The following is a 27,746-nucleotide window of genomic DNA, read 5'->3' on the forward strand; positions in this document are numbered from 1 at the left end:
TGCAAAAATAAATTGGCAGGTAATGGATCAAGCTCACAGGACGTAGACTTAGATTCACGAATAATATTTTGAATTTCAATTTCGGTAACGACCCTGAATTTTGATATTTTCGTGCCACTGTATTCTTGTGATGCTACAGGAGACGATGTTCTGAGACTGTTGCGAATGGTATCAATCTTATTAATGAAGAAATTATTGAAATTATTTGCGAGCACTACATCATCTTTACAAACTGTTTAAACCAAACACTGTGTATAAATTTAAAGTAAATTGGATATTAACTTTGACCTCTAGAGCGTCCACAAGATTTTTTGAAGTGATCAAGGGCCTTAACTCTGGCAGTAATTATCAGAAATCGCTAAAAATCAATAGGATATTAACTTTAGCCTCTCTAGAGCGTCCACAAGCAATTGTGGACGCCGGACCCACCGACGGACAGGGGCGACGACAATATACGACAACATTTAAAAAAATTAAAAAGTCTGAGCTCAAGAATCTATGCACCTTTACAGGGCACACCCTTTTAGTTATATCAGATTTGGAAAAAATAATATATGTGCTTTCAAAAAGTGGTACCAAACTGTCAAAATTGTAGTTTTTGGTAAGATTACCTCACTTCCGGTGCCGACAGGAAACTCTATTGGTAACAAAAAAAATGACGGGAAAGAACTAAAAAAGCCAGGAAAATATCGAAAAAATAAATGAGATAACTTTGAACGGAACTAATATTTTTTTAATCAGATTGACCTCAGCTGTTCGAATATTTAGGTTAAATTTGTAAATTTTGAAAATTAAAGACATAAATTGTCCTGCAAACAACTTTGTCGGCACATAAAAGGTCAAAGGTGAAATTTTGAAATTTTCAAACACCAAAAATTCAACGTTGATCCCGGGCTATCCTGAAATGTATAAATTTCAGAAATAGGAGACGCATTGAACATACTACGGTCTATTGAGTTTATTTATAAGCCCGTTAATGTAGATTTTTCACATTCAATTCAAAATGGTGACCATCAGTTGACCAAAATAAAAATTCTGTTCTGATTCTGAACGTATTTTAGGCATTCCTTTAAGGATTCAGAAAATGTAACTCCCATGTCTGTAAGTATAATGTCGCAAAAGCCTCAGGGATTTTTCGCGTTTCAAGATGGTGGCACTTCCAGTTCGATTGATAGACTTCATATTTTGTGTACGCATCAGTAATTTCTTATCTAGTATAGAAAAAAAATTCCAGGGCAATCTGACCTATATTTTGTCGATTTTTAAAAAAAATTTGATCCCTATTTTCTCATAGGGGAGGTAACTTAGAATTTCTAATGACTTCGTTGAAGTTGGATCAACAAGGTCTACTTTTACATTCTTAATTTTATGAAAATCGAACTAATATTCAGGAAGTTATAATGTTGGTTTTACTTCCAGGATGAGCTGTCAATGACATAATATTCGAATTTCGAAAATCGGAAATAGAAGATTTAAAGTAAATGTTTTAAGGTACTCAAATAAAAAAAGGATTAGTAAAATAGATCACTTAATCACAAAGTTACAGCTGTGTAGGTCAATTTTTTCAACAGTAAATTTTGGTGATTTCGGATTCATAAAATGTTTTGAAAATATATTGACTTCAAGGCCACCACCCATTCTTGGAAGGAGGCTAACCAGAAATGTATTAATTCCAGAAATAGGAGACGAATTCAGGAAACACCAGGCTTTCCTGTAATGTATTAATTTCAGAAATTGGAGACGCATTGAACATACTACGGTCTATTAACTTTATTTACAAGCCCGTTAATGTAGATTTTTCACTATTTTTCACATTCAATTCAAAATGCGAACCATTAGTTGACCGAAATCAAATTTCTGCTTTGAACGTTTTTTAGGCATTCCTTCAAGGATTCAGAAAATGTAAGTCCCATGTCTGTAAGTATAATATCGCAAAAGCCTTAGGGATTTTTCATGTTTCAAGATGGTGGCACTTGCGGTTTGATTGATAGACTTCATATTTTATGTACGCATCAATTCACGAAACGCCAGATTATTTCGATTATTTTCAAGCCGTTAATGGGAATTTTTCACCCCTAAAGAACTTTGTCGGCACGGAAAACGTCATGGGCGAAAATCAAATTTTTTCGAATATTCAAATACCAAAAATGCGACATTTATAGCTTGATTAGAAACACAATTCCGCTACATGGTCCTCCCAAATAAACAAACTATACATTTTTGGAAAGCTTATAACACCAGGAACACAAATCCAGAGAGTTCCAAGCAAAAAGTCTGCACTAACTCGATTTAGGGCCAGATGAAAATTGTAATAATTGTCAAGTAAATGCTATATTTAAACTAATAATTGTGAAGATGACATACAATTAAATATTGGTGAAAACACCCGATGCTTTCATCCCGTACAAAGAATATGCTATTGGTTAAATTTTGATTTAAACCAATGTATTAATTTCAGAAATAGGTAACGATTTCAACAAACTACGGTCTATTCTGTTTATTTACAAGCCTGTTAATGTAGATATTTCACTATTTTTCAAATTCAATTCAAAATGGTGCCTATCAGTTGACCTAAATTAAAATTCTGCTCTGAACGTTTTTTGGGATTCAGAAAAAATGAGTCCCGTGTGTGTAAGTAAAATATCAACCAGCGGCTGCCAGGCAGGATACGCCCACATTTTTGAGAGATAGATAAAGAACAAATTAAAAAGAAAGTGATTTTTCCTACAATCAAGGGCCATAATTCAGAAAATTACAATTCGATATGCGCAAATATCGAAAGGAACCAAGATCTTTGTGTTATAAACTTACATTTCAAGTTTCAACAAAATCGGATAAAAATTGTGACCTCTATAGGGTCCACAACCTTGATATACCAAATTTTTTTGCTATTTGAGAAAGAAGGACGGCCATTTTGATTGTCAATTTTTACGAAATTCAAACTCAGCTGTCCTTAGGGTGTAACGGTGATATAATAATACGTTTTTTTAAAGCGGATAAAAATTGTGACCTCTATAGGGTCCACAAGCTAAAAAATTGATTTTTCTTACTAACAGGGGCCATAATCCATGAAGTTTTGATCCGATACATGCCAATATCGAAAGCAGCCGAGATCTTTTGGAGATAAACCTATATTTCAAGTTTCGTCAAAATCGGATAAGAATTGTGACCTGTAGAGTGTCCACAAATAAATTGTGGATGGACGGACGGACGGACGTATTAAAAAGCCTTAGGGATATTTCACATTTCCAGATGGTGGCACTTCTGGATTAAGCTACAAACTCCATTTTTTGTGTCGTAGCTAGTCGAGAAAAAATAATTCAAGGTGATCTGACCTATATTTCGTCGATTTTGTTTGAAAACTTTGATCCTTAATTTCTCCAAGGGGAGATAAGTTAGAAAGTTTCTAATGACATCTTTCAAGTTTCATGAAAATCGTGCAACTATTAAATAAGTTGTTAAATTGGTCTTAACTTCCGGAACAAAATTACAGCGACGAATTTTCAAAATTCGAAAATCTGAAATTGCAGGTGAAAATGACTTTCGTCAAGGTACTAAAAGAAAAAAAATTAGTAAAATAGGTGAATAAACAACAAAGTTACGACTATGCATTGTTCGGTGATTTTGAATTCTTAAAACATTTTGAAAATATATTTAAACAATACTCACCACCCATTTTTGAGGGGGTAGGTCAAAGTTTCAAAAACATCCTATGGTTAGATTTTGAGAAATCCGATTTGCAGAAAACACAAAAAAAACAAAACAAAAAAAACTGCACGGTTAATAATATGAAATTAAATAGGCTTTAACGTCCTGCTGTTCTGCTTCTACTGGGCTAAATAAGACAGGCATACGCTATACAGAATGCTATGAGGGAAATTTTGCCCGAGCAGTGGCACTTTGGCCTACTCTTATATCGAATTCCAACTGCCAAGGGATCTTTAACATGGACACCAATTTATAGACGGGTCCTCAGTTGATCGACCCATCAGAACGATTAAATAGCTATTCTTGTCAGGGCCTCCGTTCTGTACTACTGACAAGGCGTAACAACGCTGGAAAATGCTGATATTTATGCGTATATATAGTGAGTAACATTGCACCCGGTGTAAAAAATAAAATTGGAAAATAAAGGGAAATAACTGAGACTTATACCCATACTTTTTCTCGAATCTTTGATGAAAATTGGAGGGTATACACCGATACAGAGTCACTTTTGAAGGCCACTTTTGAAAAGTGTATCGGTTGAAAAGTGGCCATGTATCAGTTGAAAAGGGACAAAAATAACAAAATCATGATTTACATATTTATTTGAACATCTACAACCCGTTTTGAACATGTTATGGTAAAAGAGTCATCATTTTCAACTGTCTCATCACTTTTCGAATGTGCGTCACTCTCAGTTATATTCTTACATTTTGTCTCATATTTTTTTACATTTTGATATCTAGTCGCACTTTCACATTTTGTCGCAGCTTATGCTCATCCGCAGCACATAATCCAAATATTTTACTATTATAAATTAATCTCTTGGCATTTTCAACACTAAATACTTTCACATTTTGTCGCGTTTTATGCTCATCCGCAGCACGTAATCCAAATATATTACTAGTATAAATTAATCCATTGGCATTTTCTACACTACAAACTTGAGAACTCTACAATTCCAACTCGTCTTCATTTAATGGCTGTTCTTGTTTTTGTCTGTCAGCGGATGTCAATACCTCGCGAAGTTAATGAATTGATCTGTGCGGAAATTAGCAAATGTACCTTCCTTATCAAAAAAGTTAAAGATAGGTTGCCAGGCAACGAAACATACGCCCACAGCAGCCATATCGTCCGGGCAGTCAACAAGAGTTGTCACATATTTTTACCTTTTTCGGTAATGAAACATTTATAATACATTAAAATCTGATTAAGAGTAACAACTCATTAAGTAATTATCAGAAAACCATAAGAATTTGCCCCATGCTAACGTTTAGTATACAAAACTTTTAACATCATGGATTTAGCTGTTCAAGTCATAAAGATTCATTGAAAATCAATATACTTGTTCGTCTCAAGACCTTAAACACTGTGTATAAATTTAAAGTCAATCGGATATTAACTTTAGCCTCTAGAACTGAAAATCAATAGGCTTCTTCGGCTCATGGTCTTCAACACTGTATATAAATTTAAAGTCAATCGGATATTAACTTTAGCCTCTAGAGCGTCCACAAGAATTTTCAAAGTGATCAAGGGCCATAACTCTGGCAATAATTATCGGAAATCGCTGAAAATCAATAGGCTTCTTCGTCTCATGACCTTATACACTGTGTATAAATTTAAAGTCGATCGGATATTAACTTTGACCTCTAGAGCGTCCACAAGATTTTTTGAAGTGATCATGGGCCATAACTATGGCAGTAATTATCGAAAATCGTTGAAAATCATTACCTTAAACACTGTGTATAAATTTAAAGTTAATCGGATATTAACTTTGACCTCTAGAGCGTCCACAAGATTTTTTGAAGTGATCAAGGGCCATAACTCTGACAGTAATTATCGAAAATCGATGAAAATCAATAGGCTTCTTCGTCTCATGACCTTAAACACTGTGTATCAATTTAAAGTCAATCGGATATTAACTTTAGCCTATAGGACGGGGGCGACAACAATATACGACCACATTTCAATGTGGGCGTATAAAAACCCAATCTTTTGTACTGATCTCGAAGTGTCACCATATTCCTATGCAATTGGTATTTTTCCTCTTGTTTGGCGGAATTCGACTCATCTGTATGGCTTTAATTTCTTGTTCTGTGAAGGATCGGGCTTCTAAATCTTCGCTATCATTGACATCTCTTGCAGAGCTGATATTCTCGGTCTTAGAAATATATATCTGTGACATTATAAAGTAGGATTCTTCGACGAATTCCCGCATTCATTTCTGCCATCCCCTACAATCGACGCAGCCAGGATGTTGGCAAAACAACATTAAATGGCTTTTGTACAAAATGATTGGATGACGTTTGCTTTTCTCAACCAATCAATATCACTGTTATGAACATTTTCCCTGACCTGATTTAAACCGTGAAATGCACGTGTGGTGTACTGACATCATTTACCCGAGTAGAAATAAGCGTTTGCGATGAGATAATTGGGGGGCTCTGAATGGGAAACTTTGATAAATTTGTGAAATGAAAAATGCTTTTGAAATTGGGAAAAATAGAAAAAATCTCTATTTCTCGAAAAAGTATTTAGTACAAGTCAGTTATATACCTTGTTTTCTCGGTGTATGGGTTGATACACCGTCTCTTTTTTGAGTGGAGATCTTCCCACTCAAAAAAGAGATGGTGTATCAACCCATACACCGAGAAAACAAGGTATATAACTATTACTTGTATTGCTGTAATCAAATTGACTCCCCCGTTCCAGAAGTTTAAAATACGGATCATTTTATTTTTTTATTTTAAAACTTGAAAGATATTTTTATAGTTCAAAGAGCTAGAATAAAGTCACCTGGCTGGGACATCAGGTGTTTCCATATATCAGACAAAATCAAAAACATGCTATGGACAAAATTGCGCAAACATGAAACCCCCAAAATGTCAGAAACTGTTCAAATATAATCTACTGAATTGGTCTTATGTCGGAGATTTACTTTTTCCCCACCAGATTACGACACTTATGAGGTTCAGTCTAATATCCCCAGACCACTTGAATTAGGTTAAAAGGTGAATTATCGATATAATTAACGGTGATGGCTTTATGATCTGGATATCTGTATTGAAACAGGCTGAAGAGTGAAGTCGAGTCAATTAATTGACTGCTAAAATATAACGAGAACCATTCCCCCTGGCCAAAAGGTAATCTAAAAATAAAAAGATATTGTTGAGATCGTATTGCTGGAATCGGATTTACTTTCCGTTGCAAAATTTTCTCAAAAATAGATCAAGTCTTTTAAACCCAGAAGGATCAGAAAATGAGCAAAAAATGGTTGGAAAAATGCTGAGAAAATATAGAACAATAAACTGAGATAACTTGTAATGAATCTTATATTTTTGGAATCGGATTGATCTCAGCTATTCGAATATTTAGATCAAGTTTGTAAGTTTGAAAAATTAACATTAAAAAAAATGCTGTGCAATCAACCTTCGGAAATAGGAAACCAATTCACGAAACGGCAGCTTATTCCAAGTATTTCCAAGCCGTTGTCGAGTTAAATGAATCAATCTTTCAAGTTTCATTCCTAATATCAAGAAAATCGTGCTTTGATCCCTCATTTCTCCAAGGTGAGAAAATTTCTAAAGACATCGTTTAAGTTAAATGAATCAGGTATACTTTTATTCCAAATTTCTTGAAAATCATGCTAATATTAAAGAAGTTGTTATATTCGTATTTACTTCCGAAGTAATATGTCAATGACGTAATTTTTGAATTTTGAAAATAGCAGATTGAAAGTAAATGTTTCAAAGTACCCAAAGAAATATGAATATGTAAAATAGGTCAAACATTCCCAAAGTTACAGCTATGTAGGTTAATTCTTTCGTCATTAACATTTGGTGATTTCAGATATATAAGCTTGACAGAATCTTAAGAAAAAAATTGTCCTGTAAACAACTTTGTCGGCACGAAAAACGTCAAAAGTGGAAATTGGAAATTTTGAAATACCAAAAATTTGTGTCTGAGCCAGGCTATCTAGAAATGTAATAATTTTGATAATAGAAGACGGATTCCCTAAACCACGACCTATAGTGTATGCTTTCAAAGCCCATTAATGTGGATTTTTCACTATTTTTCATTTTCAATTCAAAATGGCGTCCATCATTTGCCAGAAATCAAAATTCGAAGCGCTACATTTTATGCGCATTCCTTCAAGGATTCGGAAAATATAATTCCCTTGTCTGTAAGTAAAATATCAAAAAGGCCTTACGGATATTTCACATTTCAAGATTGTGGCACTTCCGGATTGAGCTACAAAGTCCATTTTTTGTGTACGAATCAGTGGTGTCGTAGCTAGTATAGAAAAAATAATTCAAGGTAATCTGACCTATATTTCATCGATTTTTTCAAAAATTTGATCATTTCTCCAAGGGGAGATAAGTTAGCAAATGTCTAATGACATCTTTCACATCGCATCAGTAAGATCCACTTATATTCCAAAATTCAACAAAATCGTGCAAATATTAAAGAAGTTGTCAAGTTGTTCTCAAATTCCGGGTCGAAATCACAGCGACGAATTTTTCAAAATTCGAAAATCGGAAATTGCAGATGAAAATGATTTTTTTCAAGGTACTCAAAGAAAAAAGAATTATTAAAAAAGGCCAATAATCCACACAGTTACAACTATGCATTGTCAATTTTTTCGTTCGTAAATTTCAGTGATTTCGAATTCGTAAAATGTTTTGAAAATATATTTAATCACAAGCCGCCACCCATTTTTGGGAGGGTAGGTCAAAGTTTCAGAAAGATCCTATGGTTAGATTCTGAGAAATCCGATTTGCAAAAAATACACAAAAAAAAAAACAAGAGCATCGCTAACGCTGCAATATACGTCCACATTCCAGCATTGATTGATGTGGTACTTTTTAAAATGAAGAGAATGAAATATGAAATGGCTGTAACATGATAAGAAGCAAAGAAGGCTAGGCATTGGGTTTATTTTGCCAAATTTACAGACAAAATACTAACAAAAAAGTGGGTGTGACACTTCCACAGGAGGTTGGGGCAAGCACCAAAATAAATAGTTGCTGTCTTTACGGTATAAGGAATAAATATGCAAAGTTCAAAGATAATCCATTAGGAATCGTGGCCTGTAGGCAACTCACAGTGACACAAAGAACAAATAGGGGGCATCCTTAGGGTATAAGGAATAGGTATGCAAAGTTTCAAAATGATCTGTTAAGAATTGCGGCCTGTAGACGACAAACAATGAATACAAGAAATGGACATGGCACAACCACTGGGGGTCGGGCATAAACCAAAAACAACAGAGAGAGAGAGAGAGAAATGGGGTTTAACGTCCACTCGACACAAACTAGGTCATTTCGGGACTAACATATGGTTTACGGATCACTGTCGGGATAGATTTAACACGTTGTATGGGAACTTAACTTCCTGTACCAGAAGTTTCAGAAAGATCCATTGGACAGTTTTTAAATGAAAGGAAAATTAGAAGATATTTAACAATATTTAGCAAAGTAGTCTGATACTAATGTTTTATCTCCCTTATACCCTTCGAAATGAAATGAAATGAAATGGGGTTTAACGTCCTACTGTTCTGCTCCTAACCTGGGCTAATGAAGACGGGCATACGCCATACAGTGTGCTATGAGGGAAATTTTGCCCGGACAGCGGCACTACGGCCTACCCTTATATCGAATTCCAACTGCCAAGGGATCTTTTACGTGCACGCCAATGTGTACACGGGACCTCGGTTTTTCGTCCCATCCGAACGACTAGACAGCTTTCCTTGTCAGCCCCTCCGTCCTGCATCACTGACAAGGGAGAACCATGCCGGAAAATCTGGATGAACTTTCTCGGCCAATGCAGGGATCGAACACCCGACCTCCAGGCTAGCGAGCTAGCGTCTTACCCACTTAGCCACGTGATCCCCCTTATACCATTAGAAGAAGATATAACAATTTTTCAACTTTTTTCAAACATTGTGGCTCTTTTTGGACCATTTATACTATATTGAGGCTTTTAAATTTGGATTCACACCCTAGACCACCGTTAGGACTCTAAGTAACAGAAGTTTAAGAAAGGAAAAAAGAGAAGTTTTCGGGATGAAAGCATCTGAATAGCCCCCAAAAATGAAAATACTAGATTTTCAGCGTCCCATTATATATTGCCTAACCAGCGAATTTTTACCATTTAGATGTCATATGATCGTCCATTGTTGGGGCTATCCAATGACACTTTAGTTGTTTTGAAATCTTACATAGTAATCACTTTTTTCGCAAGATCACCAGTATGGACCACAAATCTTGAAATAAACTGAAGCCAATGAAGTTATATATTATAGCAAATATTTTACCATCCATTCGATCGAGATTTGCTGACTTTACCTCCAAGTTTGTAGTTTGAAGACCACTGAAGAAGTTAAGTATGTCTTTCCTGTGGAATAGCACTTGGGCAGATATTTCAAAGAGACAATTAAATTTGTTGTTTTTATAACTTCCATTTAAAGACTTAGTGTTGTGGATGCTATAGTATGCTAACCAATCTTCTCTTAAACCGTTTTCTAATCAGGATCAGGCCCCAATAAATCGGAAATCTTCTAAGCTTAATACCCTTATCCTCTGATTCTTTTTGAATATGGTTTAGATATATCACTGCATAGATAGATATTTATTACATAAAACACGAATGGTAGCCCAGAACAACATGAACCATACAATAAAATGAGCAGATTGTACTCCCGTCTTCCTCACCACCATACTCTTTTAAAAAGTCATCTTTCCTTGCTGTAATTTGCTGATTAGACAATTTTTCATAGGCAGCCCTGTCAGACATGACATAAGACAGCTTTCTTACAATATCCATCACAACAGTCTTTCCACACGATGCAATTTCTGATAATTCTGTTTGAGTGGTGCTCGTTATTACTTCTGCAGTTTCTGTGGAAACATTTTGAAAGCCAATGGGCAGCACATTTGAATTTGACACGGTAAGTGAGTTTCCCTGAATCTTCTTTTTTTTTCTCGTAGTTCTATCTTTGTGAATACCATCATCAGAAACATTAAGAGCTGTTTGTCTTTGATGTAAATGATTTTTTTCTACTGATCTGTGGACAATATTTTCAGGACAGTTGCAAAATTATTATGTTGATATGTATTTCTTCTTTCTTGTAATTTCACAATTTAAGCAATTCTTGACCATGGAAGTATTTTCATCTGTACCGGTAACAATATCTTAAGTTATTAAATTTAATCAAGTGAAATCTATATGCTGATCCTTTCTGCATCTTTTTGCATGTGTCTCAAATTATCTCGCTTACAGTGCAGATCTTCAATAAACTTCTAATTTCAATTAAGTGCACATTGTTGGGTATGTTGGCGAACGTCTTTATCCAATCAGTCCAAACTTGTAGGTTGTATGATTTTTTTATCCTTTCATTCTCACAAACTTCTCTTATAGAGGTCTAAAAGTAAAACCACGCCATTAGTTAGATCAGGAACTGCAGGAAACTCACAACTTTCTATACCAACAGCATCAGCCAAATTTCCTATAAAACCTTTTTGTTTCTTCCTTTTTAATTTCACCATCTATAAAGAAAATTATTGATTAAAATAGTTAAATGATTATATTTTAATAGTGTTTTTGATCTATGTTAATCTTTTCATAGAAATCTATTTGATAAATATAGCTGTTTACTTGCTACAATCTGAACCATTTTAAATGACAGAGACATTGTACATTAGTTGGTCATGGTGCATCAAGGAATTACAATTGGGTGATTGCACCTGATAGATTTTAAATAAATATTTGTAATGATACAGTATATATAATTATTTTATTGTACCAATTTCACAATGGCATGTATGTAAATATCTAAGAAACTGAGAGAAAGGTCATTTTCTGTTAAATATAGGCAAGTTTGTGAGGAAATTTTTAAAAATTATTTATTTCATCAGGTCAGTCAAACAAATACGGTCGCGTATATTTGATAAAAATTTGAAATTAAATTTGCCACTTTTTGATGATAATTTTTTTAAAATTCTTAGTTCCAAGATCATCCATGTTATACTAAAGTTATAATATTAATTACAGTAACAAATATTTGCAGAAAATGAAAGCGCATTTCTCTCTACAACCATCAATTTTATAAAACTATATCAATTTCTGCTTATAGATAATTTAATTGTCGTTTTATGATGTATTTCATTACGGATATAAATTGCGTTTTGTATTTAAAACTTGGAACAATAGCGGGTTACTCAATAAAAACACTGGCAGCGTGTCATGTGACAAAAGACATGGCCGCTAGAATTGGTACTATTTTAAAGTTCACCGGTCTATTTAGATGGCATTTTTTACTGACTCAAAAGTTTTATATTGATTAATTCAGTGGAAATACATTAAGTAGACATTATAAAATACATACCTCTTCAAAAAACTACAAGCCGCAGGACCAAAACCTTGTAAAATTTCAATTCAAAATTTTCGATCCTTTAATGTGTCATCTGCTGCAGAATCAATTTCCGGAAGAGAAGTTGTGTTGTCTTGTGGTAATCCTCGTCTGATTGGCTGCCAAATATGATCTCATTGTGACTTAAAATGAGAAAATATTTGCTATTTTTAGACGACCGCTCATCACTAAAACATAATGTATTTTGACGTCCCATTTTTTTCACTAGATAAAACGGTTTATCATTAAAAAGTTGATTTTATTGTTAATAAAGTATATGTAAAATTGAGATAATTTCATTATTAGTTGAGGTAGCTTCAGGCAATTGTCTTAAGACAACTTTTTGTTTTGTCAAAATTAACGTCATACACAATGACGTCAAGTCATTTAGTAATGCTAGTCATAGGCTAGGCCATCAAAACATCTAATAGTAACCAACACTGTTAAATAAATAGTATTCACTTTTGATCTAGGAGCTTGCATTAACTGTTGTTTTATTTGACGAATGCTTGAAAGTGGTAAGAAATGGTAAAATAGTTTTGTAATCCATGTGAGGGAGAAATAGGCAAAAACGTGACTAATTCTTTAAAGTTTAGGGACACCTTGTGAAATTGCCTCAATTTTCACAATTTTGATTCGATTGAAGAATACTAAGAGCTTGTTTGTCCTAGTGGAATGAAACTTCGTACATGCGGTCTAGAATATATGCGTCGTCCGCCGCCAACTGACGTTGACCTCCATACAATGCTGTCGTGGTTGATGACATCACAGCACGATCATGACGTCATCGACAAACCTACATAATTTGGCCAATTTGAGTGACAGTATGCTGGGATTATGTCAGCGTCACATTATGACGTCAAAGGATCGATTGTGAAGTCATCAAAAATGTGCTCGCTGGACATCCGTCAGTGACGATTTACGTCCTATTACGCAAGGAAAGGCAAACTCAACGGCGAAATTCAACAATTTTTGAATGATTTGCGATGTGAAAATGGACGTGAACGCCGTTTGCTAACAAAACCAATTGTGACAACAAAACCAATTGTGACAACAAAATTATTTGTGACGTCATAGTGGGAAAAGAGTCTGGTCAAGAGTAGGCCTTTAGAAACACTGTGGTTCATCTAAAAATAGTTGCAACGCAAGCATTTTTGATGACTTCACAATCGACCCTTTGACGTCATAATGTGACACAGACATATCCAAGCATAATGTCACTTGCATGTTGTATCCACAACTTATCATATATCTTTCTCATCCGTTCGTGTCTTCCTACAAACAGTGAACGAATTCACTCAAATTGGCCAAATTATGCAGGTTGGTCGATGACGTCATGATTGTGCTGTGTCGTTATCAACCGCGACGTCGTCGTATGAAACGTCAACGTCAGTTGTCGGCGCATATATTCTAGATCGCATATACAAAGTTTCATTCCACTAGGACAAAACAAGCTCTTACAATTCTTCGATCGAATCAAAATTGTCAAAATTGAGGTTATTCACAAGATGACCCTAAACTTTTGTTATAGACTGTATTAAATTAATTTCTGCTCTGGAAACAAAAGCTTGTTACTTGTCTTGATTAAGGCTTGTTGGTGGTACTTCAGCTTCAAATTCTTCATCTATATCTTCTAACAATATAGGTGCTTGTGGTGGCTCTGCTAGTGGTATAACTTCTATAACATCATCTTCACTAGAATCGACTGCTTCTTCTTTTATAGTAATTGTTTGTGGTATATATTCTACAACACGATTATCTATTGGTTTAGTTATAAACCCGGGCTGAAATACTAATAAATGAAAAATATGATCACCACATTTTGAATCAATCTTGTCACCCTAACACTTTGTATAAATTTAGAGACGATCAAATGACATATATGACCAGTGTGTATGAATTTAGTCTCTAGCGGGCTCACAGGAAAGTTCAGCGTATTAACCCAAAAAGTAACTATGAATAAACATTATATATAAATTTCACACCAACTTGAAAATGGTTAAAAATGTCCCAGAGATGCTCAATAGGATTCAGGTCAGGGCTTCTGCAACGGCCCCCTGATGCAGAAAATCAAAGATAGGTTGCCAGGCAACAAAACTTACGCCCACAGCAGCTAAATCGTCCGGGCCGTCGACAAGGGTTGTCGCATATTTATTCTTTTGTAGGTAATCAGGGGCATTTAATAGACAATTTCATACAGAGGACATTATAATTTTTGTCGTTTGAGGATTCACAAGGTTCTAAAAATTAAACAAAGGCCGTAACTCTGGAAGTAATCTACAGAAATTGTTGAAATTCGACAGGCTTTTTCGTTTTACTAATTCAAATAATACATATTAATTTCGTACAGATCGGATAACTTTTGTCGTTTGAACGTTCACAAGGTTCAACAAAGTAAAACAAGGGCCATAACTCTAGAATTAATTGACGAAAATTGCTTAAATTCAATAGGATTCTTCGTTGCACTAATCTAAATGATCCATATCAATTTCAAACAGATCGGATGATAACAGGTGTCATTACAGCGTTCACAAGATTCAACAAAGTGAAACAAGGGCCATAATTCTAGATGTAATGAACGAAATTGCTGAAATTCTAAAGGCTTCTTTGTTTTACTAATTTAAACTATACATATAAATTTCATACAGATAGGATAATAACTTTTGTCGTCAGAGCATTCACAAGGTACAACAAAGTGAGACAAGGGCCATAACTCACGGCGTAATTAACGGAAATTGCTGAAATTCAATAGGCTTTCAGACGAGCGGACGGGAGCGACGGCAATATACGACCACATTTCCATGCGGGCATATAAAAAGGGCACGCACTCGGTATGGTCTTGCATTGTTGTCTATGAAGATTGGCCATGTGAGAAGAGAATGATTGTAAAAGTGGAAGCTTGCAGTCATATGACGGGCATGCCCATATCATGATAGAGCCACTACCGAATGGAATCCGCTCTACAATGTTCCTCTGTGCATATGCCATGTTCCTGTCGCGATACCCGTGCTCTACCAGTATTTGTAAGTTAATACTCTACCTTCTTCTTTTCTAATTACGTATTTAGGTTGATCATTTTCATTATCTATAGTATATTTCATACTACGATATATATCTTGTTGGCGTGATTTAGTTGTTAATTGTAGTTTTGGTTGTTTGACCACAGGTTCATCCCTTCTTAATGGTCGTACTACCATTTGACTAGTAGCAGCTAAAGTAAACAATTTACACTCCTTATAAATGTACTGTTACATTTGTAGCTAATAAAAATATTCAAATCAACAAAATCAAAAACATTCAATAAATTTTTACTTATGTTTGGTTAAAATAAACAATTTACACTTAGTGTGGTATGACATGTCACCCTGTAGCATTTGTATGCTAAAATTGATTTTTTTGTTGTTTTGGGTTGTTGTTGGACCAAGCTATCCAAAAATGTTGGGGTTCAAATTTTTGTGGCAACTGCATCGCCCTGTGCAGCCTGTTTTACAATCACATTTTGTGAGTTCAATTGCTTCACGAGGGGCAGGCAGATCAAGATTCAGCACAGGAACATAATTGCCTTTGTCCAACTGCCAGCCAAATGGCAGGAAGGTTCAGGGATCTAGTCAGGTACGACTTGTCGCGTATCACGGTGTACTTTGTTCCTGGGATATGGGGCAACAATGCAGCACAAGTCAGTGAAAGCATTTCTCCCACCAAGTTTTCTGAACTGAACAATTGCCATCTAAGTGCTGGTAGGTTTAATGGAATAGATGAAGAGTCGACTTGGCAGACAAATCTCTCCAATTCCTTGACCTGCCAAGGCAAGTCACCATTCACCAGCTCAGTTGAGATGATACATTCTACAAGCTCCTTGAAATAGATGATAACAGGGTCATCCCTATCAAGCCTCATTTTGGTCTAACCCATGTTTCTTTGTGATGCCCACAAATTTACCTCTCCAGTCAGCACCAGAGAAGCTGCAAAGTCCAATCAGATCTTGAGACTTATGACTTCCAATGACACACACTCGCTCGATAACATCTATGTCTAGATCTCTGTATTTTGTGTGGTGTAGCCTTTCAAGTTAATAACTGTGACCTTCAGAGGGACCACCAGCTAAAAAAAGGCGATTTTTTCGTATAATCAGGGGCCATAATTCAGGATGTTACGATTCAATATGCGACAATATCGAAAGGAACCAAGATCTTTAGGTTATAACCCTGCATTTCAAGTTTCATCAAAATCAAATTAAAATTGCGACCTCTACAGGGTCACAACTTTGATATACCCTATTTTTACACTATTCGCATACAAGCGGCAGCAATTTTGTCTGATTTTCACGAAATTCAAACTCAACCTTCATTACGGTGTAACGGGGATATAATCAAATGGTTTTTTAAATCTGATAATAATTGTGACCTCCAGAGGGACCGAAAGTTAAAAAAGGCGATTTTGCGTACAATCAGGGGCCATAATTCAGGAAGTTACTATCCGATATGTGCAAATATCGACAGGAACCATGATCTTTAGGTTATAAACTTACATTTCAAGTTTCAACAAAATCGGATAAAAATTGTGAGCTCTATAGGGTCAACAACCTTGATATACCATATTTTGACGCTAATTGAGAATGAAAGGCGGCCATTTTGTCTGTCAATTTTGGGCCGATTTTCACGAAAATCGAACTCAGTCGGCCTTAGGGTGTATCAGTGATATAATAATACAGTTTTTTAAATCGGATAAAAATTATGACTTCTCTATAGGGTCCAGATGTGTCAACTAACCTGTTTTTTTCCGTGAGACTCACGGATTCGGGACCTTTCTCCCGATCTCCTGTGCGGGAGGAATTTTCTCACGGAAAATTGCCATATTGCCGATTCTAGTTTTACTTTTTCAAAGGGAGGTAACTCCCTTACATCCGTTTCATAAATCGACCTCATGATTGGCTGAATTTGACCGGAAACTTATAATTCCGGTAATACGTACGCTTGACAGCCCAACGTGTGTTTGTGAATTGTTTGGAGTAAATAACGTAAATGATATAGAGTACATGAGCGAACCAAATAAAATAAGAGACCTGTACAAGGTTCTTTCCATAACCATCATTCTACCCCATGGCTAGTAAACGTCTATCTATGCGATTTTGACAATTCTCCGGCAATGAGTATGAGTAAACATTTCATGCCACGTGACTTTAGCGTGAAATCGGAAGCCATTATTGACTGAAATTTAGCCAACTTTTAATCTGCGATTTTGGATTACATTTACAGTTAAATATATTACTAGCAATTGTATTATAATACTTTGATATCAATCACAATATATACAAATAATCTGACTCAAAAGTTATCGAAATATAAGCGCAACTACCATTTATGTACGGGAGACACTTGCAGGAAAATACCACTCTGACGGCACGTTTCTGGGGATTTCCATTAACGCGATGGTAGCCATAGAAAACAGGATTTATCGGTTTTACAGATTGAAATTTGCTACTTTCGACTAAATGTAGCCTGCTTTTTATCTGATATTATGCTATTCAAAAAAAGTAGGGGATATTTGATTTTTAAGTGTTATTAAAGTCACCTAATGAAACTGACGAAGAAACAAATGACAAAATGAAATGAAGTTCACATTCATCGATTTATTCCAAATGATCGTTAGACTAAGTAAGGCACAGACTGACCATTATAAGGGTAAAATGATACCCGGGGTCAAACAGCAAAGTTACCACAGCATCACAACCAAGTCAGTAACGGGTAAATCCTCCTCTGTTTGCCAAACGATCATTGATCCGACGTGGCATACTCCTAATGAGACGTCTAAGGTCATTTTGGTCCAGATTGTCCCATTCCTGTTGCAACGCAGCAGTAAGTTCTTGGACATTGGCAGGACGTTGTTGACGTTGACGTAACCTCTGTCCAAGCATGTCCCAGACATGCTCGATGGGGGAGAGGTCGGGACTCAGTGCTGGCCAAGGTAATGTGGTGATGTTCTGTTGTTGGAGGTGACCTGTAACGATCCTGGCCCTGTGACATCTTGCGTTGTCTTCCTCGAAGATGAAACGACGGCCATGACGTCGTGCGAACGGCACAACATGGACTGCCAAGATGTTGTCCCGGTAGTACTGGCCTGTAACACGCCCTGCAACAACATGTAAAGCCGTTCTTCCACCAACAGTGATGCCTCCCCACACCATAACAGAACCACCCCCAAATAGATCATGTCTGATGACGTTAACGTCTTGGAAGCGCTCGTTTCGACGACGCCACACCCTCCTACGTCTGTCCAAAATATCAACAGTGAAACTTGACTCATCTGAAAACATCACATTGCTCCAGCGTCGATTATCCCAGTGTTGACGATCCCTACACCAACGACGTCTTGCCTGAATGTGATGATCTCTCAAACAAGGGATCACGCGAGGACGTCTGGCCACTCACTCTCACACCAGTGTCTGTTTGAAGACGAGCGCTGATCTGATTTGCTGTGATGACACGATTTCTCAAGGCCAAGGTACGGATAAATCGATCCTGGGCTTGAGTTGTCGCCCTTGGTCGACCTGAGCGTGGTCTGTCCTGTACAGACTGTGTATCACGGTATCTGGACCATAGCCTGCTTATGACAGACTGAGAAACATTCATCGTCCGCGCCACAACCGCCTGTGTTGTGCCGATCTGTAGCATGCCAAGGGCACGTAACCTTTCATTTTGGGTAAGCCGACGCATATCAAAATTTGTTTTCTGGTCACTAAAACAATTAAACTGATGTTTCCACCCTGGAATTCAATGCCACAATGACTGTAACATTCAAAGTCAGAGTCGTGCAAATCTTGGGTTGGACCCCCATGATGATCCCAAGCATCACCTGCATTCCATGCGGTAGCTATTGGTGCGTTTGGGCGTCACATGTAACTGGAAATGTTTCTTCTGTTAGGTTCTATAGTGACTTTTTTCGAAGTCATTTGCATATTTTAGTATTATGCCCCCAAAATCAAATATCCCCTACTTTTTTTTAATAGTATACAGTAGAATCTGTATGAGCAGCCACTCCTATTCAGCGACATCTCCTTGTAAGCGGTCACGATAAATTCCCCCCGTAGAAATTCTGTTGTTTCATCTCTTTATTCAACGGTCACTCCTCTAACGCGGCCAGCGGTCACTATTTTACTAATAAATTCAACAAAACATCGCCCATTCAACGGCCATTGTTGAATGATACCATCTTGTCGTTCTTTGTAACACCCCCGCTAATCCCGTGAGTAGTAGTTAATTAACTGGACCCCCACTGATCAGGTAAAAAGAAATGTAAACATAACAATCAACCCGGGATTATCTGTTAATTAATCTTTTGTTTTATTAAACGACTAACCTGATCATTGTTTTCACGCGTAACGACACATTATTTGATACTGATTGAATAAAATAAAAGTACCGAGTTTTGTCACGATCATCTAGTATCTCTCTTAGCGCCTCCTATAATATTACATACAGAGTTACACCCCCTGTAAATAGGAGATAAAATTAGCGATGTTTTTTGTTCATGTGCTTTTTTGATAAAATAAAATGAATTCATCGATTTTCTTCACAAAAATGGATAAATATTATCGAATGCATCACAATGGTAGACAGTAGTATCGAAGGTTGGTACAAAATGACAAGTTTACAGAAGTTATGTCCGAGATTTGAGTAAAGAATTTTCGTCCGGCGCAAGATTCAGCGACGGCCAAATTTACCGCTTCCAATGCATCCAAGCGTAATATTTAATTTATGTCGGCACAAAAAGCAACGAGATTTTATTAAGAGGCCACTCCCGTTAAGTTATGTCCGAGATTTGAGTAAAGAATTTTCGTTCGGCGCAAGATTCAGCGACGGCCAAATTTACCGCTTCCAATGCATCCAAGCGTAATATTTAATTTATGTCGGCACAAAAAGCAACAAGATTTTATTAAGAGGCCACTCCCCTTAAGCGGTCAGTTGTGAAAATTCCCTTGGGTGGCTGCTTAATGCAGATTCTACTGTATTAAGATTATAAATATTTTAAATATTATCATTCAAATTATTACGATTTTCATAATTTTTAACTGGCTATTATTTGCGGATTTCAGTTGTAAATTACTTATTTATTATGATAATTGATATGACTGAAAACACATTTTGGACTACCGTATACTATTAAAGTCTTTTGGGTAACATTTTATGTATATTTTCACAAAACATTTAAAAAAAAAAAAATTTCTGTCATTTAAATTATTGACCCGAAACACAAAAGGAATTTTCATTTGTTCATTGTTGTATGCAGCAAAAACGAGTGCACAGCTAGTGTAAAATGTACTAAAGTATTAGCCTATGATTAATAAAAATGAAGTTATTGGATGAAAAAAAAACCTCCTGGATTCTCCTGTTTTTTCATACCTGGGGGTTGACACGTCTGATAGGGTCCACAAGCTAAAAACGCGATTTTTCGTACAATCAGGGGCCATAATTCAAGAAGTTATGGTCCGATATGCGCAAATATCGAAAGGAACCGAGATCTTTGGGTTATAAACTTACATTTCAAGTTTCAATAAAATCTGATAAAAATTGTGACCTCTATAGGGTCCACAAGCTAAAAACGTGATTTTTTTGTACAAACAAGGGCCATAATCCATGAAGTTTCGATCCGATACATGCCAACGTCAAAATCGGATAAGAATTGTGACCTGTAGAGTGTCCACAAACAATTGTGGACGGACAAGGGCGACAGCAATATACATCCACATGAAAATGTGGGCGTATAAAAAGGGGGTGGCACGTGGCGGCCGTCTTTGTTTTTAAGATAACGTAATCTGGATGATTGGCAGTCAAATTATATAATATACTATTCAAAAAAAGTAGGGGATATTTGATTTTTAAGTGTTATTAAAGTCACCTAATGAAACTGACGAAGAAACAAATGACAAAATGAAATGAAGTTCACATTCATCGATTTATTCCAAATGATCGTTAGACTAAGTAAGGCACAGACTGACCATTATAAGGGTAAAATGATACCCGGGGTCAAACAGCAAAGTTACCACAGCATCACAACCAAGTCAGTAACGGGTAAATCCTCCTCTGTTTGCCAAACAAGCATTGATCCGACGTGGCATACTCCTAATGAGACGTCTAAGGTCATTTTGGTCCAGATTGTCCCATTCCTGTTGCAACGCAGCAGCAAGTTCTTGGACATTGGCAGGACGTTGTTGACGTTGACGTAACCTCTGTCCAAGCATGTCCCAGACATGCTCAATGGGGGAGAGGTCGGGACTCAGTGCTGGCCAAGGTAATGTGGTGATGTTCTGTTGTTGGAGGTGACCTGTAACGATCCTGGCCCTGTGACATCTTGCGTTGTCATCCTGGAAGATGAAACGGCGGCCATGACGTCGTGCGAACAGCACAACATGGACTGCCAAGATGTTGTCCCGGTAGTACTGGCCTGTAACACGCCCTGCAACAACATGTAAAGCCGTTCTTCCAGCAACAGTGATGCCTCCCCACACCATAACAGAACCACCCCCAAATCGATCATGTCTGATGACGTTAACGTCTTGGAAGCGCTCGTTTCGACGACGCCACACCCTCCTACGTCTGTCCAAAATATCAACAGTGAACCTTGACTCATCTGAAAACATCACATTGCTCCAGCGTCGATTATCCCAGTGTTGACGATCCCTACACCAACGACGTCTTGCCTGAATGTGATGATCTCTCAAACAAGGGATCACGCGAGGACGTCGGGCGCGAAGGTGACCCCTATGCCGTCAATTCCGAATCGTCGGGCCACTCACTCTCACACCAGTGTCTGTTTGAAGACGAGCGCTGATCTGATTTGCTGTGATGACACGATTTCTCAAGGCCAAGGTACGGATAAATCGATCCACGGCTTGAGTTGTCGCCCTTGGTCGACCTGAGCGTGGTCTGTCCTGTACAGATTGTGTATCACGGTATCTGGACCATAGCCTGCTTATGACAGACTGAGAAACATTCATCGTCCGCGCCACAACCGCCTGTGTTGTGCCGATCTGTAGCATGCCATGGGCACGTAACCTTTCATTTTGGGTAAGCCGACGCATATCAAAATTTGTTTTCTGGTCACTAAAACAATTAAACTGATGTTTCCACCCTGGAATTCAATGCCACAATGACTGTAACATTCAAAGTCAGAGTCGTGCAAATCTTGGGTTGGACCCCCATGATGATCCCAAGCATCACCTGCATTCCATGCGGTAGATTTTGGTGCGTTTGGGCGTCACATGTAACTGGAAATGTTTCTTCTGTTAGGTTCTATAGTGACTTTTTTCGTAGTCATTTGCATATTTTTTGGGCGTCACATGTAACTGGAAATGTTTCTTCTGTTAGGTTCTATAGTGACTTTTTTCGTAGTCATTTGCATATTTTAGTATTATGCCCCCAAAATCAAATATCCCCTACTTTTTTTGAATAGTATATGTGCAACTGACCAGTCTTATTATAAGTTTCTAAAATATTCATCAGACAGGATCAATCAAAAAATAATGAAATAAATACATTTCTGGAGTAAAATAACAAGGAGTTGACAGTTAGACGTTTCAACTTCACCAGTGCCTGAAAATGAAAAACAAGAATATAATTTATATTTAACATTTTTTGAAATTTACTAATACTAAATACTATGCACTTTTCTTAATAATATTTCAAGAAAATAATTTATATGTAACATGTTTTGAATTTACTATGTACTTTTCTTTATCTTTCAGTTCACCACCTAAAGATCCTCTTTTGCTATTTAGTTTTTAATACAGATATTTAAAATTTACGTTTTTGTTTTTAGTAATAAAATAATTTACTTACTTTGCTTTGAACTTTGTGTATGATAATTCAACAGCTTCAGTTTGAGGTAGTGAAAACAGTCGACCACCACTTGTTGGTACTGGAGAAAGAAGCAGTCCAGCAAAAACATAAATTCTTTTTATTTCAGTTTCAAATTTTTTATGAGTTTTACGAAGTTTCAAACCCTCGCATCTTGCTTCTCTGAAGAGCACCCTTCTTTAATCAGCAGTCTTCTTATCTAGCCAGTCACTCAGACGCTTACTGTTTGATTTAAACAGTAATAAACTTGTGTGGTAGTGGAGAGTTTCACAAATCAAATTATGCAGCGGTGCTCCCGATACTAACTGTTCCTTTTTCTTCTCGACAGGTCTACTCATACGACCAGATAGGAAATCTGAAAGCTGGTTGTTGCAACATTCAAGCATACCTTCACAAATACCACTTGTACACTTGAGGAAAAATTCTATTTCGGATGGCTGTTGCATTGATGTCAGGAACATGACAGACTTTCTTTTGTCAGGAAAATCTTCAAACAAAGGATCATCATTTACATTCAAGATGCTCAGTGGATCTTTCACCCATAACATTATTTTCTGGTACATTGGTTGAACATACTCATGTAATGAGAGGTAGTTCAGTGCTTCACGTTTGACGCGAGCGATCGCTCTCGCTCTTCTTGCCTCGCGCAATCGTCAAAATAGAAGAGCTTTTTATCGCTCTCCTCCGAGGATAAAATCGCTCTCGTCATATTTTACATTTGTCAAAAAGCGAACCCCAAACTGCAAATAAAGCCCATTTAACTAATCCTCGAATAATTGTCTAATGGGAATTGTGTTTCTGGCCCACAGGAAAATATCGCTAAATTTGATTCTGGGTGCTGAAAATTAGTGGAAACCTACGATGCGTCAAGTAAATATTTTTTTTAACGTGAAAATATTCCTTATTTTTATTGTATATAATGGCAAACTCAGTACCACACTAATAAAAGGTAATACATGTTGGTCGTTGAGGTTACCGATCCAGCCATTATACTATAAAGCATGCAATATGCAAATAAGATTGTTTGATTCGTGCATGCATGCTGTCAGCCAATAGTAACAGTAAATTTTCCCGCGGTTAGACCCCTCTAACCAATGAAAAAAATAGTTGTGTAGTGAACATTCAGCCATTGTTTTGAAATTTCCTCTTGGTTGAATATGACCAAAAAAACAATGATTATGTCGAATCAGAGAATAATTATTGAACCTTAAAATAAATACGTACAGAAAAGAAAGAAAATAGATACAGTCAGAACAGTTTTCCAAATGTTCAATTGATCACATACGCAGTTGCATCGACGATTCGAGCTTCTCACGCGATGTTCTATAATAAGTAGCCTATAGGCCTAAGTGTGGGTGGGTGTTTTTTAATGGTTTTCAAAAAAGAAAATAATTTACATAAATAGAAATAAATATTGAGTTTAATCAGACAGGCCTTGAAATGTCCCTTAAAGCGGTGGACACACTAGCCGAATGATTCAGCCGAATCAATCGGCGTCGAAATTCGCCTCGTTCGCCCGAATCAAACAGGTTTGATATATTCGGCCGAATTATATTCGCCTGGTGTGTCCGCTTCGCCGAAGCATTCGGTCGAATATAGAATTCATTAGCCAATCACTACTCATATCGAGAAGTCACGTGATAGATTGAAGACATAGACGCCGCTAGGTTTAATCATGTGACGTGAAAGGTGATGCAATCGACAGGTTGAATAGGGTGAAGCATTCGGCTAGTGTGTCCACCCATTCGGCCGAATAAAATTCGGCGCCGATTGATTCGGCTAATGTGTCCACTACATTACTAACTGACCTGTCATTTATAATTTTCCACATCACACATTATCCATGCACACAAACACGATTAAATGGTTTTGATTCTTATTTTGATCCATGTGAATATCGTAATTAATTTCTTCGACATCGGCAGGACTAAAAATTTGCGCGAATTGCCACACTAGCTGTAAGTCTTGATGTGGATTCCGCTTAATAAAACATGCGTCTCAAATCATGTTTTAAGTTTAAATTAGAGGTCTATGACCCTGCCGTAGAGAAATATGTAGAATTCGGATTCTAAAATATCGGTATAAAATGGAATATCAAACACGTCGTTGCACCTGTACATGACACTATACTATTATTAATCACGTGCAGAGGACAATTTATCGCGCCCCCTGGAATTCATTTCTCACATTCCGACTTATTTACGCTAAAAATTATATACATGTATGTATAAAATCATCCTGGGTTACCCAGTGTACTCATTCCGTTCTACTCCACTATACCCTGGGTTAATCCATAGGGTTTCCACGATTTCAAATTATCTGCCCTGGCCTAGAATGTAGCTACAGTCTACGAACCAATCAGAAAACAGTTTACAAACCAATCGTTTCGCCTTCGTTTTGATAAGGGTAGATAACCATATTCATGTCCATCTACTGAATGATTTATGTAAACAATGTATATATTTAGAATTTATTTATATTTGATTCTATTATCAAAATCTGTAGTATGTGTGATTGATTTCAAATATGTATAACATCTATATGTTTGACTTTTGTTATTATTATTACTATTCGTTCTTTGTCTGAAATATGTCATTCTGTTATCTATACTAATATTTGTGACTGTCGTTTGTCTGTCTGTCTGTTTGTCTGTTTGGGGTTGGCGGCTACATCTACCCCGAGTCTGTCTGTTTGTCTGTTCGGGGTTGGCGGCTACACTAGGTCTGCCCCGAGTCTGAAATTTGGGGAATAGGGGTAGCTCGGACCGGGCAGTAACATAGGACAGGTGGCGTTAGTCTACCACTTCCAGTTTTGGAGTTATGACCCCCGAGCGAAGCCGGGTATCCTGCTAGTGTTTATTATTATTGAACCTATACTTGGAAGCGGACGTAAAATACAACAAACATACACACACACATTCACAATAACTTGTGTACGATATCACGTAGACATTAAATTCTGTGAACGAACGATTCTAAATAAAACTAATGACCCTACATTATTATAAGAACGTCTGGTCTTCATTAACATAATATATAATTGGTTGTTAATAATTACACATTTAGAATAGGCCAACTCCTAACATTGTCCGATGAGAGTTACTTACCTTTGCTAACTTCCTTTTCAAATAAGAATTTATGGGATTGGTCGATAAAAATAGAACAATCACCAAGGGCGGACAACTTGAAAACGTGTCTCCCCCATAGATTAACCCAGGGTATAGTGGAGTAGAATGGAATGAGTACACTGGGTAACCGAGGATGGTATAAAATACTCTTTTGACCAAATTGTTTAATTTTCTCAAATTGTCCTGTAAATTATAGTAATTATACATATACTTTATTTGCGAACATTGTTCTGAATTTTTTCAATGGTTATATTTTCATTGGAGACAAAACGGGAAACATCGAATTGTTATGGTGCAGACTTTGTGCCAAGATTATCAGGGCGTCAAAGTTAAACTTAAGATTTTTTCTGTGACTCTTGTTTATGGTTTTCATCAAGTCCAATCTGATTAAAATACAGATCTATATTTCGTTTCGTTTTTTTATACTTTCGATGGCCTACACTACATGAAGATCTGACAAGTTATAGCGATAGGTCACTTGAACTATGACGTCAGACATTTGATTAACCAATCAGCATTGATGTTACTAGTGGATTACCCACAGTTCCGGGCAAAAAAGGTCAAACACTCGATTCGACAGACCATTCGATTAGCTGACCCCTCATTTCAAGCAGAACATGAGTTAAATAACAAGTCTTCCAGATCCAAGTGTAGTAAAGACAAGTAAAACGAAATTTTGAACTATAAAAACGAAATAGGATCTGTGTTTTAACCAGACTGCATCAAGTCAGTATAGGAGAGAAAGATTGATATTGAAATTTCATTTTTCTTTTTATTTATTCTAATAAATATCAAAACACATATCTTTATTTTCTAAGTATTAATGGTCAATAAATGGCTTCATCTATGGTCAAAGTATAGCATGAAATACATGAATGGTCCTTCTAAATAATGGATTGCTCCTCTATTTTGAGTTGAGAAGTGCTATTTTTGCAGGAGCGATTTTCAGCTGTTGTAAGTTTAGAAGAGCTTTTTATGGCTCCTCTATTTTTTTCAAACGTGAAGCACTGGGTAGTTGCAGTTTCCACTAGTCATAGCATCCCAGTATGGACCACTGATCTTGAAATAAACTGAAGCCAACGAAGTTATTATGGCAACTATTTTACCATCCATCAGTTCGAGATTTGCTGACTTTACCTTCAAGTTTGAAGTTTGAAGATCACTGAAGAAGTTAAGTATGTCTTTCCTGTGGAATAGCACATGGGCAGATGTTTCAAAGAGACAATTAAATCTGTTGTCTTTATAACTTCCAATTAAAGACTTGATGTTGTGGATTCTACAGTATGCTAACCATCGTTCTCTTAAACCATTCTTCTCATCAGGAACAGGCCCCAATAAATTGGAAATAAATCGAACAGTCCACACTCCTGCGATTTCTTGTCTGTATAAAACTGTCTGGTCTCTTCCAAGTTTAATTCCCTTATCTTCTAATTCTTTCTGAATACGGTTTAGATGTTTCACTGCATAGAAATGGTAGCCCAGAAGAACATGAACCATGCAATAAAATGAGTAGATTGTACTCCTGTCTTCCTCAGCATCATACTCTTTTAACAAGTCATTTTTCCACTCTGTAATTTGGTGATTAGACAACTTTTCATTGGCAGCCCTGTAAGAGAGCTTTCTTACAATATCCGTCACAACAGCAGTCTGT

The 27,746-nt window shown here is 36.6% G+C and overlaps 1 protein-coding gene across 5 annotated transcripts in view; it reads right to left on the reverse strand.

The window, feature by feature from the left end:
* The window catches only part of LOC126820655 (zinc finger CCCH domain-containing protein 14), a 355,618-nt gene that overhangs the window by 193,818 nt on the left and 134,054 nt on the right, over positions 1 to 27,746 (reverse strand). For all 5 annotated transcript variants that reach the window (XR_007680058.2, XR_007680057.2, XM_050548757.2 and 2 more), the window contains exons 9-10: positions 15,156 to 15,326; positions 13,691 to 13,907 (exon numbers count right to left, since the gene is read on the reverse strand). Coding sequence is in view for 3 of the 5 variants with exons in the window: in XM_050548757.2 (XP_050404714.1) it covers positions 13,691 to 13,907; positions 15,156 to 15,326 (388 nt within the window). In the remaining 2 variants the exon portion in view is untranslated. The remainder of the gene's footprint in view (positions 1 to 13,690; positions 13,908 to 15,155; positions 15,327 to 27,746) is intronic.

The sequence above is a fragment of the Patella vulgata genome, chromosome 5 (assembly GCF_932274485.2).
Source record: "Patella vulgata chromosome 5, xgPatVulg1.2, whole genome shotgun sequence".
Classification (NCBI taxonomy): domain Eukaryota; kingdom Metazoa; phylum Mollusca; class Gastropoda; family Patellidae; genus Patella; species Patella vulgata.